This window comes from Ammospiza nelsoni, chromosome 7 (assembly GCF_027579445.1).
Source record: "Ammospiza nelsoni isolate bAmmNel1 chromosome 7, bAmmNel1.pri, whole genome shotgun sequence".
In the NCBI taxonomy this organism is placed as follows: Eukaryota; Metazoa; Chordata; class Aves; order Passeriformes; family Passerellidae; genus Ammospiza; species Ammospiza nelsoni.
In genome coordinates, this window is record NC_080639.1 from 34,042,431 (window position 1) to 34,064,706 (window position 22,276).

At 40.4% G+C, this 22,276-nt stretch overlaps 1 protein-coding gene across 1 annotated transcript in view; it reads left to right on the top strand.

Moving 5' to 3' along the window:
* THSD7B (thrombospondin type 1 domain containing 7B) overlaps positions 1-22,276 on the top strand; it is a 299,931-nt gene that overhangs the window by 121,745 nt on the left and 155,910 nt on the right. The window contains exons 6-8 of the mRNA XM_059475946.1: positions 32-201; positions 11,486-11,641; positions 13,230-13,427. Coding sequence (XP_059331929.1) covers positions 32-201; positions 11,486-11,641; positions 13,230-13,427 — 524 coding nt within the window. The remainder of the gene's footprint in view (positions 1-31; positions 202-11,485; positions 11,642-13,229; positions 13,428-22,276) is intronic.

Genomic DNA, 22,276 nt, shown 5'->3' on the forward strand with positions numbered 1-22,276 from the left:
AATTTTACCTGTTCTCTTTCTATTTCCAAAGGTTTGCCTGGAGGACTTCTGAGTGGAAAGCTTGCCAAGTGTCTCTGCTCCTTGACCAGCAGGACCCTCAGCAGCAGAAGCAGGCAGGGCTCTGTGGAGGTGGGATCCAGACCCGGGTGGTGTACTGTGCCCAGATCGTCGTGGAGCTGGGGACACACCGGCCCAAGGAGGGTGCGTGTGCAGGGTCGCTCTGAAACGCTGGCCTGAGTGCATCTCAGTGGGAGAAACAGCAAGAAAAAAGTGAAAAACGTGGAGTCATTGGTAGCCTTTGGCTTGCTGGTGCCCTCCTTGTGTCCATGCTCTCACAGGGAGGTGCTGTGGGCACCAGAGGGAGCCCTGAGGAGCTGCCAGGAGCCGCAGCCTCCGTGGATGAATTGCTGCCAGTTCTGCTGTTTGCTTCATTGGGAGAGTTACAAAGGATGAAGGAACTAAATTATGCTTGGAGTTGACTTTTCTTCCTCTGTCATATATCAGGAAACCCAGCCCCTTGGTAGCTGAGTGCTCTTATCTCTAGTGTAGTCTTAGTTCAGAATATAAAACAAGTTGTCACACACCATTCCAGATATGGCTTTAGCCTCTGCTTCAGGTTGATACACAATCTTTCTTGTGATTTGAAGGGGAAAGCAAAAATAATATTGTCACAACTTTTGAGCAGACAGACGGGTTTTGGACACTGGAAGTGAGTTATATTTCCTTTAGAAGAATAATAAGTAGTTACAGATTCACAATGAATAATTCATCATAGGCTGTTTTATTTACTCAATGTGGTGCTCTTGCAGAATGTGTTTTTGAGCAGAGATGTAAGATAATAACAACACAATATTGTATCTTAGATTTTTTACTTACAGAGGAGAAGCAAGAGTTTCCTGGATGCCCAGTGTGTGTCCCAGCATCCCTCTCATACTCTGAGGTCATGGAAAACCAGACGTGTTTTAATTTCTATTCAGTCCATGCACAGTGGCTGATTCACCTCTCCCAGACATCTGGCACTCCTGTGCTCTCCCAGCACAACTCCTCTCTCTTGTTCCAAACAAGTGTGGACTTTCAGAGTTGGAAAGTGCTGTTGATAAAAGCTGTGTGGCATTTATTGACTTTCTTCATCCTTCTGAGCCTTCCTGTGTTCCTTGCAGCCATTGTGGGGCAGGTTGGTGAGCAGAGAGCTCGAACTGACTTCATTCACACTTTATTCTTTGTCAGAATTGTGAATTTCTCAGCAAGACTAGAGGAGCGTCTCTGAATTCCTTGAGCATTTCTGTATCTCATGACCAGAGTGGTGCTGCATACCCAGTGTGTGACCCACCTGCAGATTTTTCCCTTGCTCAAAGTTCCGTTCAGCTTAAAAGTTGCCAGCCCTCTCCTCAACTAAAAAAACCCCACAAACCATGCAATACCTCTTCCTTGTATTTACACTTCTAATCTTAAAAAAATATTCATATAGTCAGCTGGAAAAACCCAGCTGTGCAGAGCAATTGTACTAGTTATAAACTATTACTGTAATTTCAAAGCAGTAGTGCAGATGTACAGTAGTGCTTGAAAAATGAAAATCCCATCTACTGTCAGCACAGTGACGTGCAAATGGAGCAGGAAAAGCCTTCCCTGTTATCCCTCCTCATCCAGTGATATTCAGTGTCTCATTTACTAGCTGACTAATTTTTGTTCTTTGAATAAATAAAGAATTACATATTTTTTTGCTTTTTTCTTTTGGCAGTCAGAACTGGCAGAATGCTTTTATTTATCACTATCTCATCTTTTACTGTACCAATTTTTCAGTGATGAGAAGATGAAGAAATTAATTCTCTATGTATAAGCAAATATAGTGTCTAATTGCTATCATCAAAAGCACAGTAATTCTTCACCTCTTGAGTGTCCTTAAAGGGATCATTCAGGAGTCAAACAAGCAAGTCTAATGGAACATTACCATCCATCACAGTTGTTATTCTTCTGGTTACTTCCAAAGAGAGTTTGGAGCTGGGCCCAATGACATATGTGAAAGAAGATTTTGTCCTGTGGTCTCTCCAGCAGCATTCTGGGATAAAATATGTTGAATCCTAGTTGGAGACAGGTACCATCTGTGATGTGTTTATACATACTGCTCAAAGCTCTTTTATCCCCCAAGGATGTCTATCCCATTTTTTATTTGCCTAGTCTTCCCGTCTATTTCTTCTTTTATTAAAATGTGTGTTTGGAAAGGGAGCGCCTGTTTCCTTGAGCCCTATATATCAGCTGTTCAGAAGGTTAAGTCGACTGAAATCTTTCTGTATTTTGATTATAAGGTTCCAACTTGAAGATACTGAAAATGGAAAACTCTCACTCAGGTATTACTTTAAGAAATGCATTGATAAGATTTCATATTTTTCTCCCCCAAGAGGTGACCTAACTAAGAAATCCCTGTCTTGTTCCAAGTGAAGTTATATGTTTTATAAGCCTTGAGGAGGATGTTCATACTATTAATATGAGTATTTGGAAGGAAAAGATATTGCAGTCTTTGAAGTGTTTGGTAATATTCCTGCATTCTGAGGCTGTTACAGCTGAATTTACATTTTACATTGGTAAATGTGTAAAGTGCTGGGCAGTTCAGAGGTCTGTGAATGTAGGTAACCCTAAGTGAAGAGACTGTGCTGGTTTTAATGCTGACTGTTCTGTCCAAGGAGTCCAATCCCTCCTCCCCTGGGAGGCTTTTGTTAATTTAGGCTGAACTTTAACATGATTACCTTTTACAGATCCTGCTGTCTTTAAGTATCTCACTGAATTTTAACATGTTTGAATTTATAATGCTTAATTTTTCACAAAGAGATTGTAATCTAGTAATTCCAGAGATGGAAGTAGCAAATCTGCATGTTTGAAATGATGTTGCTTTTAAAGAGGAGACACATTTTGCACAAAAAGTAGCACAGAATATGCAAGTGAGCTGCTTGTGGTACAGGCTTTCTGCCCTTCAACTGTGATATTCCTTCATCCCTGTGCCTGGAATCCCATTTCTGGAACAAACTGTAGGCATGGTAGTGACCACCCTTCTTTGTACTTCTTTTTAAAATTAAGTCTGTTCACTCCTATGAAAGCTCTCTTAAGCAAAGTAGAAATGCACATCATTAATTTATTTTCAAAGCCAGACAATGCTACCATAGGACACACATGCTTTCTTCTCCTCTATAAGTGGGCTTACAAAAAGAGAAAAGATTTTTGGGGTTTTATAAAATTTTATCTGAAATATATTGTTCCATAATAAATTTTAATTGATCTGGGTGAATATCACTAACTAGCAATCCCCAACAAAAAAGACATCTGGTAGGCAAGAATATTATGCAACAATCTGTTTATGAAACCTCTCCTTGTTTGGTAGTACAACTCTGCTCTCAATAAATTATTCCACTGATATGGGAATGAAAATTTCTCTTAGAATCTGGGACTGATGTCTGTATTTATGTTCAAAAAGTTAGTAAACCTATGTAGTTCCTAGATTTAATTTTCTACCTCAGGATTTTTTTACCTTCTTTTCTGAAGACCAGGGAGTATCCTTCTGTTTTCTAATGAATTTTCCTTTTTGGCTTTATCTGGAAACTGTATCTCTTTCTCAGTAGTCTGGGAGATGGCAGTCTTTATAAAATACTCCAGAAGTATTTCCTCTCTTCTCTGAACTACTTACCTGCTGTCTCTAGTAGCTGGGATTGCTCCTCTTTCCATATTTTCTGTAGTTTTCTAACTAGGGTTCTGTCTGCCCTGTCATTCTTTCATAAAATTTGTGCCTTATATATCTTGACATTTTTCCTTTTTTACTTGTTTGAATGAAATCAAATTCACGTCTTGCTCTCAGAATTTTCTTAGAGTGCTTTTGGAGCCTGTCTGCTTAAGTTTTAATTATAGGACTGAAAAGACCTTTGTGAAGTAAGGCTTTGCTTCCTTGAATCTTCTTTATTGTTTACTCTGAATAGTAAATTTGGTTAATAAAATGTATCTCTTACTAGCTGCTCAGCAGAAATCATTGCAGGTTCCTGTCGTCTTAATCTTTGTTATTATATCTGAAAAGCCACATAAAATTCTCATGCCTGTACAAGGTTCTAAAGTTTTGTTTACATTTTTTTTGCTTAATGATTTTCTCCATCATATTTGTCTCCATATATTTGTTTTTATTTGAGCTTTAATTTCAATAGCAGGTATGTGACACAGTTGTGCCTTCATTGTTTTTGGATAGCTTTTAGTGTTACCCTTCAAACCTATTTTGTGCAGAAGTCTCTATCATGTTTATATTCCTCTTTCCTTTGAGAGACATTCAACCCTCACCTGTTAGCAGGCATAGTACCTTGCCTTACTCCCCTGCAGTTCCCCAGCCTGTCCTAATTTTTGCTTTATTTTTAGGATAAAATTCCACCTGGTTCATTTTACATCAGATTGGTTTTTTATAAACTTGTGTGTCGCCAGCTGTAGCAGCAAAACCTCCTTTAGTCTGTTTACAGCTGAGGACTTGGAAAATCCTCAAGTACCTGTTCAGGTCTAATGGTTACTCTCTGATCCATCCCTCTGTGTATTCCCTTATGTAGTTTTGTCTTACAAGCCCCTTTACTGGCAGAATCACAAAATGGTCTGAAGCTGAAACTGGTCCCCTGCACTTTCATCTAAGTCCTACTTCTACGAGTCTCAAAATGATTATTTTATGGCCTTTATGCATTCTTGTTTTCCTCAAAATATTGAACTTTCTCCCTACTGCTGATAGACAAAAATGCCTATTCCTTTCTTATCTGATGAGTGGTTTTTTCAGACTCTTCTTGATTCCCATATGGGAAATATTTTGGCCTTGTGTTTTGATTTTCAGATATTGGTGCCTTTTTAGACTTGCACAGAGATTGATTTGAGGAGTCCCTTTCTTGATATGTTATTCTCTATTTATTTTCCTCCCTTTCTGTCCTATTGTCTTTTTTAGCTCCAAAATGTACTGTTTTACCTCCTTTGCTCTGTTTCCTAATGAGGGTGCCTCAATTTTTTCCCTGCTAGTTCTTTGTTCTGCTCTGAATCATGACCTTCCAATGTGTGTCTCCTGGGGGATTAGTGTTTCAAACTGGTGCATGTTCAGTAAACTCTGGTTTTGGGAAGGGGACAGTGCCAGTGGAAAGCCCAGTTTAAACATGCCCCCATCCCTTTGGGTGCCAGGGATCTTGTGGAGCACCAGGTCCAGCTCTTCAGGAACTGGAGTTGGTTGTGCAGGTTGTTGTCATTTATGGCTTTTGCCATCCTGCATGTTGGATGTACATCCTGCATATAAAGGACTGTGTTGATGAAGATAAGCTGCCTGTGGAGTTTAGGAGTTGATGCAGGTTATGCCCTGTTGGAGTGAACCCTGTGTGGAGTGTGAGCACTATATTAAATGCACACTTTTTTTTTTTTTTTTTTTTTTTTTGTGGTAAATTTATGCTGGTGAAACTGCAGGAATGAGAAGATTAATTTGCTCTATGGAAATTAGAATTTTAGGACTTTGATGTTTAAATCCTGTTTTCCTTGTCTGGTTTATGAAATTGAAAAGGAATAGGTTAGAATATATTAGTAATGAGAAAACTTGACTAGGACTGTAGGAGGGAGAGAAATAATGGTCAGCAGTGGTGTGAAAAAAGCTTTGTTGAGCTGCTCCTGGTGCAGCAACAGGAGCATCCAGCCTGGAGCTTAGCTGACCTGAATCAGCTAGAAGCCAGATTCTCAGGTGGAATCTCTCCCCCCCAAGGATCCCTCTCATCCCAAACTAGTTATTTATCACTGGGATGGCTGTATTGGCTTGAAAAGATGAGAAATGCACCTCTGAAGTGTGAAATATATTCAGGGAAGTCTGTATCAGATTTATATTGCTGTGATGCCAAGTTATTGATCTGTAAGCTCACCAAATGCTGAGCAGATTTATGAGATACAACTCACATAATGGAAAAATAAATATGTAACAGCTGGCTTCTTCAGGGGAAACCCTGTAGAAGCAGGAGAGGAAATGATTTTATTCAGATTGTTGTAGTGCTTGACAGTGGTATTTTAATGTGCAGTTCAAAAATTTGAGTATGAATCCATTAAGAAAGAAAAACCCAACATTTTCCCTAATGTCTTTCAGAGGTCTAATACTTTTAATTCTTTCATATCTTAAAACTAATTAAACTAAAATGAAGTGAATAATGTTTAAAAAGACTTTGACAGTGAAAAAAGTGAGCCTTTTAGGAGGTGCCTTATAAAAAATAGGCCTTTTTTTTGTCAATAAGCTATTTGCTATGACCCTGAATAGTTATCACTTTATAAATGCCTGAATTTGTTTAGCTGACTGTGTTATGCAGCAAATAATGTGTTGCCCAGTGAGTTCACGTGAGATTCTAGGTTTTAGTCCAGGCTTTTATCTTTATAAGCTAACATTTTAATTGCATCTGTGTTTTTATAATTATTTCCTGCCACTGGAACTGGATTAATTCCCTCCAGAAAGTGATGGTTTGTTCTGTGTAATTTTGTCCTGCTGCTGTTCTGAGGCTGGGGAGCTGCATTGTGTTCAGACAGTAACAGGGAGAGAGATGAAAAATTAAAAGGATTTGTGTGCACGAGGCTGCGCCTCAAACTGGGACACTGGGGAGAGAGGAGGGAGCCAGAGGTGTCTGGAGCAGGGGACACTGGAGATAAATGCAGTTTGTGTGCCAAGGCCAGCCTGGCTGCTCCCAGCATCCGAGTCACCAGCCTAGCTTGGGGCCACCTGTGCCACATCCCGGTGTCCCAGGCACATCCACAGAGGGGCTTCTGTTGTGCCAGTCACAGAAGAGGTTCCTCCTTCCTGTGGAATGAATGCTGAACACAGCAGTGGGCAGAGCTCACACTCTTACAAGGCTTTCATGAAGTTTTCATGGATTTTCTTCCTGTTTCATAGGTTTTCTTCCTTGTTTTCCTTGTCTTCTCTACCCTCTCTGGTGGTCTGCTCTAGCGATTTTCAGCATTTTCTGGCTAACAGCCAAAAGGCTTAAATATCCTGCAGAATCCTTTTTTGCTTTCCATCATTGGCTTTGCTGCCATCCCAGCATCCCTGTTGCCTCTGCTGTTTTTCCTGGACACTCTTAATGAATTGTCACCTCTGATCTGCTCAGTCATGTGGCTGCTGGTGGGGAGCCCCGTGCTCACTCTGAATGTTTGCCAGATATGTAGAGTGTTGTTAATCTCCACAAGTTCTGCTGTAGCAAAACAATGCAGTATCCCAGCTGAGATCATAGTCCTGTTGAGCAGCAGAGGGAGGACACAGGGATACTTTTTGTCTGTGTCACTTTAATAAAATTGTGAGGATTTTTATTGTTCTGAAATGCATTAAGCCGTTGTTGCTCTTGGCAATCCACTATTAACCCTCTTTCATGCTGTGATTAGCTTTCTATTCATACGTTGTTCCTTGTCTATTAAATGGATTTTAATTGAAAATAGGCCTCCAACTTTGCACTTAGTGGCTTCAAAACTAATTGATTTTTCCTGAAAGCATAAAGGAACCCTTTCCCTCAGACATGGGGTGCATTAGGCCCTTAATGGAGGGGTGCAAGGGACTGGGTTGGTGCCATTTCCAGGCTGGTCAGATGGCATTCACCACTTCTCCCTTGTGCAGTGTTTTGTTTTTGCTATAAAAATGTCTTTCAGGTTAGAGAAATTGCTTGCAAATGTTGTGCTGGGTTTACCCCTATTGTGTTTTACACATGAAGGTGTTTTTATAACATAACTCGCTCCTTTGTGGTTTTCTCAAGTAATTTCCCTTTGTATTGATCCAAGTGTCTTTGGTTTATAAGTCCCAGCAAAGGCAGAAAGAGCTTTCACAAGGATATGCCATCCCTTTCTCATAGCTGCCTTGTATCCTGGCAATCTTCAATTTGGATTAGTTTTGCCATATGGTAAACATTTGGATTTATTGCCTTGAGAATTGAGTATTACCTGAAATATGTAAGAGGCAGACCTGATAATCTTTGTGTGTATTCCAGATATATTAGTGATATTTAGAAAAATCTCATTTTAGTTTTAGTTAAAAAATACTTGGGTTTTCACTGTAAAAGGAAAATGTAGTTAAACTCCAGGAAAAAGGTGTTATTTACCTCCTGAGGAGTTGAAAAACCATATTTGACAGGGCCCCCTGCAAACAAAATGCCATCCTATGCATTTCTGCCTCTTGTTTGGTCAGCATTGCTTTTAGCATAGTGTGAGTATGTGTGCCTGCAAGGATCTGTCCATATGACTCTATTCAAAGATAATTTATTTATTGGCTTAAAATTGCATTATGGAAATAATCATATCATAGCTGATTTCCTCTTCCTCCAAATCATTACCTCAGTAAAAATATATAGGGAAACAAGACACTTTAGAACCCAATTTATTATCTCCTGCTGGTAGCAATAACCTGAAAATAACAGCAAATTGTAAAATTCAAACTTGAGGCAAGACACTGGTGCTGGGAACAGCTGCAGTTGCATTTATAAAGGATAGATTCAATATAACAGCTATAGAAATGTGCAATGTTTCAGAGGCTGCCAGATTAGTACTTGATTGCTTTTTCAAGTTTATTCTACAGATTGGGAAGAACACAGGATTTTAAAAGGTATGAACAAGTGTCATAAATAAGCTGCTACTTGAATCAGAGAAGTTTCCTCCCCCTCCCACTCTGCTTTCCTGGCTTCTGCCTTTCACCTTCCTCCAAAAACGTGGCTAAGGTTGGTCCAAGGAAAATAATTACACAAAAAGCACTTTTTCTGTATGAATGCAGGAAAATGCCACTACAGAGTCAATTATTGAATGAAATCAGAAGGCTGGCCCATTCCTAAAGACATTCCTGGCAGCTCTGGTCATTTATCATAGGCATAATGTCAGGTTTTTTCCCTGAGTAGGACATGCCCAGCCAGGCTCCCCGTGCCATGTGGAGGCTGCAGTGTGTGAGAATTTTGGCATTTAAAGGGTTCAAAGAAAAATTTCCCCTTATCATTCCTTTATAATTAAAAAAAAGATAAATTTGTTAGAGTATAAAAGAATGACACTAGAAAATCACATAAAGCTCTGAAATAAACCAGATGGAAATCAGAGTTTTTAATCAAATGGCTGAAGAAGAATGAATTCTGTTTTAAAGAGGACCCTGCTGGTTCATCCTGTCACTCTGGGTGGAAACTGTCTCTCTACACCTGCCAGGTGTTGGAAAAGGATGGCATTGTATATGCATTTGTCATTACAGCTTGGATTTACTGTTCTGGTCTTATTCCTGAAGACTGACTGGAGGACTGCAGTCAGTGTAGAGTGAGGAGCAGAAGCTGGCACAGACTTGGAATGTATTTGGATATTTGATCAGAATGGTATTTTCTGATTTACCTTTCATAGAATGCAAAGAACTATGTAAGGAAGTGAGCAAACAAGCAGCCTTATTCCAGTGCCAAATGGGAAACAGGTCCTGGGAAAAGAGCTCCCAGGGCTAGAATTAAACAGGGCATCAGCCCAAGGGAGGAAGAGGAGCAGGAGGGTGGTTGGCAGGGGGAAGGAGGCAGGAATTTCCATCAGAATGGGAAGAAGTCATCCATGAGTGTGGGATGAGTGGTAGCCCCTTTGACTTTTTCTAATCAATTTTTCTTGATTTTTTAATCCAAAATCAATTTAAAATCATCTTGGATGCACTGGTTGATTTTCAAAGAAGGAGAACCATCCAGCTGTATCTAGGCTTCCACATTTAAATAGTTAAATTCAGTATAGAAACAACCTAAAAATCAATGGGGAGGGAAGAGCCATTCCTGGCAAAAACACCTTGAGTTAGAGCAAAGCAAGACTGGACTTTATTCCTTGGGCTGACCATTTGTACTCAGTTTTATTTCCTTTCATTTCTCTGAGTGAACTTCCAGAAAACTGATACAGTTTTGTAAAGCTTGATGCTGAGAGGCAGGTTAAGCCATGCATGAGACTTCTTGGTAAAATAAATACTCTTATCCTTAAAACTCTAATATTTATCTCATTCTGTCTGTCACTTCACTTGCAAGGTTTCTAGAAAAGGTCTCTTTATGTGAGCATTCAGGTGAATTGGATTTATGCCACCTTGTTCTAATCTTTAAATGAACATGTCAAAGGCCTTACAGGGTCTGAGAAAACATTCAGAAAAGAGTCTTTTTTACCAATATATTATCTTTCAGCTTAGAATTAAATCACACTGTTGTTTAATCCTATTATTCTGATGAGTTGGAATTATAAGCACTGATATTGGTCTGAATATCACTTTATACTGATAGGTCTAAACTCAGCTTCAGGATGTGCAAATCAGAATTTGAGGTTGTGAACATTAAATTCTTGTGTCTAAAAGAAAAAAGAAGTGTTTTTCTTCAAATGATTAATTTTGAAGAAAATGGTGTAATATCAGAAAAAGGAAAGATTACTCATATGTTGGGCATGTTTTTACAAATTCTTTTAAAATCAATTCCATGCATGGAAGCAAAGAAAAACAGACATGAAAAATAAAAATGAGGATAAAACAAACTCAGTAGCTATAAAAATTAATGAAGTCTTGGTAATGCCATGGCAAAGTAAACTCAAACAAGCCTTTGCCTTTTGAAAGACTGCTTTGATATTGATTTATCTAAAGAGACAGCCAGATTCAGCCCATAATGTAATTGAAATGCAATATCATATAATGACTCAGAGGACAGATTTAAGAGTCTTTCTTTGCCTTTCTTTTCCTTCCTCCCCCTGCCCCAAATAAAAAGGTGAGAGAAGTTAATTGAATCTAGAAATCTCTTATGATAAATGAAAATACAAAGAGAGTCAACTTTCCAAATCCATTGTCAGTATCAACTAAACTGGAGCTTGGCAGGGTTTGGGATTGGCTCATTTCTGGGATAAAGAGGATTGGAGATCCATGGGTGCAGGCAGCTCAGGTAAATGTCTCTCCTCCCAGGCAGGAAAGATGCTTTGTGCTTGAGTCTGTGTAGAATAATCTGAGAGCTCTGCTCAGTTTTAGTGAAAGAAGATGAAAAAATTCCACGGTCTGGACACTGCATCCATAATCCAGAGATGGCAGTGCCCTGAAGGGCATGGAAATGGGGAGAGTCCCCTATGCTTGGGTTTTACTCACCTGCCTCTGCCTGGCTCCCAATTGCAGTGGGAGTTTTGTGGATCCCCTGCTTAGGTGTCTTTCTCTTTAGACCTCTCTAAAGAAGTCTCCTTGGCCATAAATGTGGGGATTAGATCCTGGTTTGTTACTCCAGCGCTGCTGAAAATCAGCACTCAATCTAGTTTTAAAGCACCTGATTGCAACTAAGCATAGTCTCAATGGCTTGCTGAATAAGTGTGGTTTAGATAAAACTTTTTAAGTGCCTTTCTAAACACAGGATTAACTTTTTGCCCTAGGAGATAAGACCCTGAAAAATCAAAATCACTGGATTTTGGTGCATTCTGGATAACTAAGTCCAGCAGGACAGAGTTACAACCTTGATTTTCTTTTTTCCTCTTTTTTCCTTTCCCTCAGTTGCCAGACCAGTGGATGGGAAGCTTTGCCAGGGTGCTGCCCCTGCCAGCTCCCAGCTGTGCCAGCTGCCGTGCCGGGCCGAGTGCACGGTGTCCCCGTGGGCACCGTGGGGTCCCTGCCTGCCCGAGAGCTGCCAGCACCGCCACGGAGGGAGAGGTGAGCAGGAGTGCAGCAGTGCAGGGGCACTGCAAAAGCAGGGCTGTCACACTGGACATTGGGGGCCTAATGTGCTTTTTAAAAAAATGAATCTAACCCAGGATGAAGCTCTTGGCTGTGCGTAGTGGAATCTGACCTTTAAAAGCTTTTTGCCATAATTCATGTGAGAAGAAAAAGTAAGATTTTTTTCAAGCTGATTCAGGTGCTTTTGTCCTGCACTAAACTTGTGCAGGATGATCTCTTGGGCCAGCAGCTGCCAGGCTGCCCCTCTCTGATCCCCTTGGAAATCCTACTGCATGCCTGGGTTTCAGGGCAGTGTATCAGGATGGAGGTGCATCCCACAGCCCTGAAATCTGGACTCAGGTGGACCCAAGAGGTTGTTCTCATTGTTGTGGATTTGGTTTAAATTCCTGGAAGAAGGATATGCAAATGTAATTCAACCTCCCCTGGATTTTAATTGAAAGCTGTACATGTTTGTTACTGTGACACATTGAGACTCCTCACAGAGCCTTTCCTAAGGCTCTAAGTTGGAAAGATGGTTCTTGGAGTGCATGTCAGGGAATGGATATTATTGTTTGGAAATTAAGCTCTTCTGAAAACTGCTTAAGTATGTGAAATGATTTCAACTAGTCAAAAACTTTCAAACAAAAAGCAAAATAATAAAAAATAATAATAATCGCAAAAGCATTTCATGTTTAAATTGTTTTTAAATAATTTCTTTTTGCTGATTTGAGAACTCTGGAAGTTTGATCTGTTATATTCTCTGCGATGTTTTATTTTTAATTTTATTTTCTGTTTCATGACCGAAGCATTTCCATGAGGCCTCTTCTAATGCTGTATATTTGCCCCTGCTCCAAGACTGTCAGAGGAAAAACCCACATGTATTTTTTTCTGCCTTTTTCTTAGAATTCTGTGTCATTTACATAACAGAACTTGCTGAAAGATACTTGTGTATTAGTTCTGCATTGTATATAGCAACATGACTTTTGGTTTTATTCAGAAGGAGGTAGATTATGTAATCAATTCTATGATTATTTCTGTAACCTTTTTCCTCCACTTTACATTTGAATCTTCCAGTTTAATAGGATGTCATTTCAAAGAGGTCTGATATGTATTATGTATCAGAAAACCTTATGCCTTCATGAAACAGAATACTAATTTCTTAGTAAACTGTTCTGCTGTGTCTCAAAACAAATCCTTTCGTTAGTGGATTCCCAGGCAGAATGGAGATGTCATTTATATCTTCAGTTCCTTAACTGTTCCTCTCTTTATCTTAATGCTGTTATAACATTAATATATGCATTGCTGGTAAATTTCTATATGCTGACGTGTATATTTCTGTCTAATGCTGATGAAAGGGAAAAAGAAATGTGAAAAATGTGAGTTTCTGGAATTCTTTGCACACTGTTAGATTTTGCATGCCTGGACACCTACAGTGCTGTCCCAATCAACCCAGTTTGTAAATATTGTTCACTTGTTTGTCTTTAAATCCCCCAGCTCCAGATGCCTCATATAGTCCTCTCACTACTAGATGATTGCATAAATATTTATTTCTGTTGTCCAGTTAATCCAGCTGTGCTTTTTCCAGGCTTCAGGATGAGGCAGAGGCAGGTGGTGGTGGATCCAGTGGGCGCCCTGGCGGGCTGTCCTCACTTGGTGGAGTCCATCCCGTGTGAGGACGCGCGGTGCCATGAGTGGGAGGTGTCGGAGGGAGCCTGCGTGACCGACCGAGGGCACTGTGGGCCTGGGCACCGTGTCCTCAAGGCTGTCTGCAGGAGCAGGAAAGGTGAGCTGGGCTCTGCTCTTAAAAACCCCGTGGATTTTTGTGCCTCCTAAAATGACGTTTTGTTCCGGAGCAATTGGTGCTTATGTACGATGGTTCCTTACTGAATTTTTTATGAAACTTTCAGATTTTTGAGTTGGCTGTTATGCTCCTTAAAGCCTGGGGCTGGTAGAACCAAGGATTTTGCCTGGAGCCTTCTGTTCCATTTTATCCTAAAGGGAATGGCTCACCAGTGCGGGTTCTGTATTGTCATTTCTGGCCTTATTACCACAAAAGTGGGATATTTTTACTAAATCAGGAGCTGCTCTCACGGAGGTCAGCAGCTCCATGGTCATTTAGAATATCAATCCAGCTCCCAGAACTCTGGTTTTAGCCTGTGGTCTGAATAATTCTCTCATTGGGATAACACTGTTACAGTCACGAGCAGGGATGCTCGGTTGTGCTGCCAGAATTAATACAGGTCTGAGATGTAAATGAAATTATTGTACTGAGTAATCCTTCCCTTGGCAGCAGTTTGAGACCTGCAGAGTGTTCAGTGTACAAGTTGCTAATAATGAATAAGTACATTTTTATGTGACGTTTACAAACAGCCAGCAAGATGTTATTTCTTGTGTGTGGTTTGAGCCTCAGCCAAAAGTTTCATTTCTTGATAAGGTCACTGTTGTCAGATCTTTAGATTCAATTACATGGAGCACAATTTTGCAGTCCTTAGTCACAGCAAGACTGTGCTATCATCTCAAAAGTGGCAAAACTGTGCAACTTTACAGCCTGATACTGTATTGGAAATGGAGAATTCCTCTTTTACAATTTCAGGGTGATAACAAGTGGTTAATTAGTAAGTGGTTAATATAGTGTGTTGTTTATGAGGCACTAAAACCTGGCAGAAAGAAATAATGGCTGCTTTGCCTGAAAAGCACAGATTCTCTTGAAATATATTTAAATCTGTGTGGTTTTCTTGTCAGTTTGTGAGAATGGGAGGAATAAAAGAAATCTTCAACTGTTACAAAATGACACTGTTAAAATGTCAAGGAGAGCAAAGAGCTCACTCTGAATTTTGCCCGAGTGGTCTGTGCTGGTGTGTGATGATTCCTGTAGGTCCAGGCCAGCAGGATGAGTGCAGGTGGAGGCTGGCATTGCTGAGGAGCACCATGTACATCACACTGCTGAGGCTGTGCCAGCATCCATCTCTGTGCCCCAACTTGTGCTGGGACAGAAAGTGTGTTCCATGGCAGGTGCTCACTGATCTCTGACCAAACTGTTCTCTGTGGCTATGATCCTTCAGAGGCCAGGCCTTTGAAGTGTCTCTCTTTCACTCAATTGTTCAACAAGGTATTGGAAGTCTCACAATAACCTTTTCATTTCAGTTACTCTGTGCATGTTCTAGTTACAAAAAAAAATTTGGTGGGACAGTCTTCCTACCCCACCAGCCTGAGACAAACATTGTTGCTAGATGTGATCAGGGTCCACTTAAAACTGAGAAGGTTTCACCAGGAAATGTGAAGGGAGGTTACCAGGCAGGTTGGAATCACTGCTTAATATTACTCTGTAGACTTTCTGGAGTCTTGATTGAGTATCAGAGGTCTGGAAGAGTCCTTACAGTTGAAGCTGGAAAAAGAGTCAAATTGTTTCTTTTCTTAATTCACTAACGTAGTTGCTTTGTTCATAACCTTATTTATTTCCTTCTGTAATGTTCTTTTACCTAGATTTCCTTTGCAAAAAGTAGTCTGCTTTGTTTTTGGATAGAAGTTGGAGTAAGTGTCAGCTTTGCTTAATGTGTTTTACCTGGAGTAGCTGGTTAGTTGGCAGTAGGAGGTCAGAAGGGAATTATGTTAAACTAAGGTGTGTCACTTACAGGTGAAATAGCATGAGGCCTTTGTCCATGCTTAGCATTGTACACATGCTCAGTATTCTGTGCAAGCAATGGCCCTGCTGAAAGCTGTGTTGTGTGCTGCTATTTTCATTTACTTAAGCATCTTTTGTAGAATTCAGCTCTGAAATCCAGTGATTTATCCAATCATTCTGTCATCCATGCTTGGCATTATTGCTCAGTATTCCTACTGAATGCCTGAAGGGATGAAAAAAAATTTTTTTGGAACCTGTTAAATGCCAAATCCAGTATATCATCAACTTAACAGTTCATTTGGGCCTGGAGTGTGTTGATTAGGGTACTTTGGGTTGTCTCTGTATCCCTGCCAGCAAGATGCCTTCATTTTCATGTAAATGCCAAACTTTGTGATGTGGTGCTCTCCTCGTGTTGGTGCAGTCTGCTCCCTTCTCTTCATGAGCAGCTTCTGTGCTGTTGATGTCAGCTGTGCTGCAGAAGGGTTTTCCATCAGGCTTCTTGTCCTTCCCTCCCTTCTCCATCCTCAGTGGCTGAACCTGTGTCCTTTGTCACCTGTGCTTTTCTGTGTAACACTGGGCTCTCCATGGCTCAGGCACAGGAGGCCTTTTCCATGTGGAGTTTGTTTTTTCACTTGCCAAAAAGGAGCTTTTGGCCACCACATTTTCCTTCTCCCGTGTACTGTCCCCAGTTCCAGCCCATGCCATGAGAGAGGTGAGTGGGGTGCAGGGGCTAGAGAATCTCTCTCACCAGCTGAAGCCTCACCTTTGAATCCCTTGTAGTGTCCTTTCTTTCCATGGTAAAGAGCCATCATTTCTGGGCTTACCCACTGGGCTGGGTAACAAACTGCTGCTGGCCTGAGCTGGAGCTTGGGCAACTTGGGAACAAGTCATAGATGGGTCAAGCTCTGCTTTGTGGGTTTCTCTGAAGGCTTCCCTCTCTGTGTAAGGGCTGGCATGAAGTTCAATGATGTAACACTTGTGCTCAGCCCAGAGGTACAGAAATGACTTTTTTGCTTCTTAAATAGGTTAATTTGTAATGGTGAAGTGGCTCCACAGAGCACATACTATGGGCAGCAGGGTTTTATGTAGTAGCTGGAGTCTGTAATTTGTGATTTGCAGTGCTTTAGCACAGATGAGGAGTAATGAGAAGACAATAGTAATCTCATTACTTTGTCATTATTAGGTGTCTGCTCCCACCTAGGAGTGTCTCTAATCTCTGTTAATAAGTTACTGAATATGTGCAAGATACTCTTAGTGTCTGGTCCATATCCCTTGAGTGCTTCTCTTCTATATCAACAAAAGGCAGTAGTGTAATAAGTCAAATTAAATTAAATACTGTGTAGAAACACAATGTCAAGTAATGCATAGAATAGAAAAAGAGTTCTTTTGTATGCTTCTTATAAATAAATTTTTTATGGATGGTATCTTTTATTTAGCTGGTGAAGGTCAATAATAGATATATTTGGGAAAGTCTGTGAAGCCAAAAGAACAGTATAGGAAAATTGATGATTGTACTAAAAATTGGACTGTGTGTGTCATTGGCTACATTGATCTATACTTCAGATAAAAGAATTTATTTGAAAGCTCTTTTTTTGTATTTGCAGACACCTCAGGAATTATTTGTGATTTTACTCAGAGCGGTTGTTTTTGGTTGTTCAACAAGGAATTGAATAATTGCCAATTGCCTTTTTGTAATGTGTTCTTGGGCAGATAGCTGCAAGTGTCTGACATTTGATTTTGGGCAGCCTTGCTTAGCAATGACAAACATTATTGTGCATTGACCAGATGAAAGGACCTGCCTGAAAACTTTCCACTTCACAAAACATGAACGTGGTCAAAACTTTTTCATTTTCAAATGCAGCTGTGCAGTAGCCAATGCTTATTGTGTTTCATTTTTTTTAAGAGAATGACCAAAATCATCTTTTGCTTCTTTTGTCTTTGTAAGTGGTACAAGCACTTTGAGTGTGGTGGGTCAGGGGGCGTTCAGACAGCAGAGCTTGATTCAGGGTCAGCAGGCAGAACTTCAGTCCGGACAGGAGTACTCGTCCTTCAGAGGTAATTTCACAGTTGTTTGATTTAGGTGCTACAAAATAGATAAACATGGTGGGTTCAGTCTGATGGAGGAATTCGGGCACTCATTTTATTGGCATTTTCCCATATCTGTTTTAGGCTGCATTGATAACAGAAAATGACATTGAAGCTTGTGCAGAGCAGTCATTATGGTAAGGAGTACAACCTGAGAGCACATACGTAAAAGCAACTATAACAATAAACTCATGAAATAACAAGTCTGACTCATAAAAGTAACAATTCATTTTCCAAGCATTTTATAAATGTTTCTGACGGTGCCATAAGCAAATTCTTGCCTATTAGCAGTGCTCTTGAGTAGGTCGTAAAATGTTATTATTCAGAATCATACCCACAAGTCATCAGTCTATTTCAGTGGAATTCCCATGTCATCATTTATTAATTTGCTTTTGCTTGTTCAGATTCCTACCAGAAGAACTATTAGTAGCAGAGAGGATTTCTCTGAGACAGAGAACAGCGTGGTATCTAAGTAATCAAATATATGAAATAAGTCATACCCAAAGGCTTAATTGTTTTAATCAGAAAATTATTAGCTCAACAACAGGGATTAATGCAAAGGTCATGTGATTTTGCTGTATTCAGGCTCTTCTACTCTACTCCTGGTTAACAAATCTAAGCATAGCTCAAAAGCTGCTGAGTATTTGCTTCCCTGTACTTGGGTTTCAGGGTTTCTTTTCTTTGTGGGAGTTAAAATTCATAGAAAGGTTTGAGTTGGAAGGGACTTCAAAGATCATCTCAATCCTCTCTGCCATGGGCAGGGATGCCATGAGTTTGGACAAACAATCCAGACTTGTTATAAATGGTGTCTTCATTTTAAGGACAGTATTTGTAGCAGTGCTGAATAATCTCTCTGTTCCTTATGCAGAGTTCAGGCAGTGCCAGGGAGGTGCAGGTGCTGAGGCAGAGGAGCAGAGCCCAGAGGGGCCCAGTGCTGCTGACTCTCCCCTGTAGCACCTGAAGGGCTGGTCCTGGGGCCTGTCACAAAACCTCCATCCTCAGCACCTCCTGCCTCACCTGGAGCTCTGAGGCACCCTGGGTGTGTGTGCATCCTCCCCAGGCTCAGCTGATAAATGAACAACACCTGGCAGCTTTCAGGACTCACGGCTGGGGGGGTGAGCATCCCTGCTGTGTTCCATCTGCCACAGGGGCAGCTCAGGAGTAAAACACTGCAGCCAGAGGGGTTCTGGCAGTGCTGCTGAGAGGAGCTTCAGCACAGCAGTTCTGGTTTGTTTTCCTGTGCCATCTCTTTGGTTCTAGGCAGTTGGAATCTAGAACCTGGTGCTTGCCAAGAAGATAAGAGGATTTTTGTTTTTCAGTATTAATAGGTTCACTGAAAAAGTATATTTGGGTTGAAATACATCTGTTTCTGAGTTTCTGTTCCATCTGGCAGTTTTATTTGTAAAACCGGGGAATAGTGTTCCAGAGACAAAATGTTTTATTTCAGCATTTTTTAGATTAAATTATTAATGTTTTGCGGGTTTTTTTGGCAAATGAACTAGTCTTAAACAAAATTAAGAACTCAAAATATTTTTAAAAGAGATTGTTAGCAAAAGCAAAATATTCCTTTCAGATTAGAACAACATTTTGCCTTACATTGATTATTTTTCCCTAAATCCTCCCCCAATCTCTCTTCAATCCCACTTTAAACATTAGTTTTAGCTTCCTTTTCCCTTTCCTTTTTTTCTGTCTCTTTTTTTTTTTCCCCTTGGTTCAGTGCCCAAACAGAAATCCATTATTCACACAACTCAACTGCCAGAGCAGACACCGAAATCCTGTTGGAATTGAAGCGAGGAGTAAAGGGAAGTAAGGTAATCAAAGCAGTGTTAGTTTAAGATCCAATATTACATTCTGCCAGGGCTTGACAGTGAAGCTCTGCACTTGGAGAAGCTGAAGACTCTTTGGGGGTAGAATATCAGCAGTGGTGTGCTCAGCTGCCTGTCTGTGCTTCCAGGTCAGTGCCAGTGTGTCCTGTGGTCCCCAAGAGTGTCTGTGATCCCTGCTCTGTGCAGAGCATCCCAAGGGCTGGAGCATCCCCATCAGTGAGCCTGAGTCCTGCAGGAGGAAGGGGCTGCAAGGGCACAGGGCAGCTGCTGTTCTTCCTCCTTCAGGGCATGAGAGAAGCAGCCACCTGACCAGTCCTGTTTTAACAGGAGTCATAGAATCACTTAGGTAGGAAAAGACCTCTTAGAGTCCAATCTCAGCAAAGCCAAGTTCTTCCCTGGGTAGAGTTCATGATTTTTCCTTTTTCAATAGATTGATATAAAGTTAATTTACAGATTCTGTTTATGCTTCTCAGAGAAAAGATAATACCCTCTTCAATGTACTGAAAATAAGTTCAAAATAAGTTCTTTCCTCTTAGTTCCTGAGTATACCTCACTGTACCTGTCACTGGAACAGCTGATCCCAAACTAGTGTGTTTTCCCGACTTTTAGAAATACAGATTCTAAAAGGCAACATGCAAAGGTTTCTAGCAGTTAGGTAAGATCCATATTTCTCATTTAGCAGCCGTGCAGGAAGAAGGATATTGCAGTGTAGTAGCAGGGCTGAGTATTATGAGTGTTTGAGGAATCCTGAAGCAGGTTGTGTGAGTTGTTCAGTGGGTTTGGGACCTGTGTTTCTTGTAGTCATAAAGGTTGATGTTCTTTTTGAGCAGGCTGGTTGTTAACGAGCCAGGTGGAGTGGATTTAGTTGCCTCCATCAAGCCTTGCCTTCCAGCAGCTGGTACCATGCCAAATATTCGATGTCTCCTGCTGGAAACATTTAAAAACTCAAAATGCAGATTGTGCCCTGCTCTAGGACTGGTGCACAAACACTGTGAGGACAGACACTGCCATGTTCAGGAGAATTTACTGTCTTTGAATTGTCTGCAAAAGAAGCAGAAGATCAGCTTCAGGTTGATTTTAAGGTAAGCTGCTGGAAAGTTAGAGCTTTCTCTGCTTAGTCACACTTTAACAGTTTTACTTAATTCAAGATTATAGCAAACATGTGACTTGCCAGCCAAGGAAAAGAGAAATGGAAAAGTCTGTAAATGATTCTTGTAGTAGCTGTGTGTGTGTAAATAACTGTCCTGCAGTCAGGAATATTTCTCTAAAGTACAGGCTGAGATCTAATGCTGGACAGGTGGAAGGTTGTGGGCTGGAATTGTGAGGTTAAACTCAAGCATGCTCTGATTTATTTTCTGTATCTTTGGTTGCAGATATGTTGCATGATTTCCAGCTAAGCTGTGGCTGTGCTTTTTCAAATGCTGGTGGTGTGTCTTGTGTCAGTCACCCAGAAGGCAGCTGCACTTATACCCAGTGGTAATTTTAGCTCCTCATATTTGGCTGATGGAGATGTAGTGGGGTTTATCAGGAATAAAGCCAGCTTTCATCCTTCCTGTGCTGTCACTATAAGGTATTACAGCCACCTGTGAACTTATTTTTTCTTGTTGCTGAATAAGTGTAAGCTTGTGGTCAGTGCAGAATGCCCCCAAATGAATTGCTATGCAAAACCACGATTCTTTTCAGTATCTAGGGCTCCTTTTTGATACCCTCTGTCTCCAAGAGATGTTTTACAAGACTTCAGAGCATTGCTGAAATGGTGAGGGCAAAGGCTGCTTCTTCCCTATGGCTGTTTCAGCAGAGAGGAGCTGGATTTTCAAATACCCAGCTCCCCCTTTGCACTGTGAGGGGGAGCAACAGGTGCTGATGTTTTTTAAAAATTAACCTGAGCTTCAAACACTTGTAGGTTAGGAACAAAGGGTCGAGGTAGCCCTTTCAGAAATGGGAGCTATAACATTAAGAAAAATATAAACATCAGTTAATATGGCAAGATCTGTACTGCCCTTTCTTTTTTAAATGTTAAGGAATAAGTTTGACCTATGTTGATCTGAGCCTTGTGATAAAGGTTACCTAAAGAGCAGGGGGGTGTGTGTGACCTGTAGGTCTGTTACTTTGGTGCAAGTGCTTTGAAGAAACTTCATGGAAGGGTTAGCATTTATATACCAGGCTAGTGCATATATATGTAGATTAAAACTTTATTTTAATAAGCTGCTTTTAATGTCTTGGGAACCTTTATGGAGTTTGATGCTTTCTAACCTTTTGATTATGAGACTGAAATAAAGTTCTTGTATTGTATTTTGTAATTGCTGAAGTATTTATTTTTTAAGTCTGGAAAAGGAATTGTATAATAGTTTTCTTTGAGTTTGTCCCTATTGTAGAAAAAAAGCCCAAGTTGTTTCAGTACAAAACTAGAAAAATACCTTTAAGTGCCAACAGGAATTCCTGTTTTCTCAGTGAAATGAAGCATAAAATACCTGCTTGGCTGTTTTCTTTAAACTGAGCAAAACTTCACATACAGGTAGTTCATGTTCTTTTTGGAGGGTTATTGCATTTCTTAGGGAACTCTGATTCAGAAAAACATGTGAGTAAAATGGGATTGTTCTAGAAGGGTGTTAAGAATGTAGATTGATGACAATTCTAAAATTAACTAAGTGGGTGAAAGAGGAGGGAGGTTGAAAGGATCTGTTTGAAAAGTATTACTAATGACAAAATTCTGCATCTGTGACCCAAATGTGGCTGAAGGCACCAGGAGGAACAGGTGGAAGATGTGACAGTGAGGGTTCATCTCATTCATAAACGTTCTGTTTTCTTGGATTAAGTGGGTTCCAAAGGGCATTAAGGATTTCCTGGCTTTTTTGCTGAAGGGTTTCTAAGCTGTAGATATGATAGATGGCAGACCATACTCCTTGACCATGATTTGAGACTTTAGAACTCACAGCTTCTTGGGGAATATGAATAATGGGGATACTTCATGTCATCTTTTTATCCTTCTCATCCCCAGTGGAGTTTCTAAGGCATTTGGGTTACTTTAATAAAATGTTTCAAAATTTTCTGGTGTGCAGCTAATGGAGAAACTGTACAATGGCAAATTCTGATTTTCTT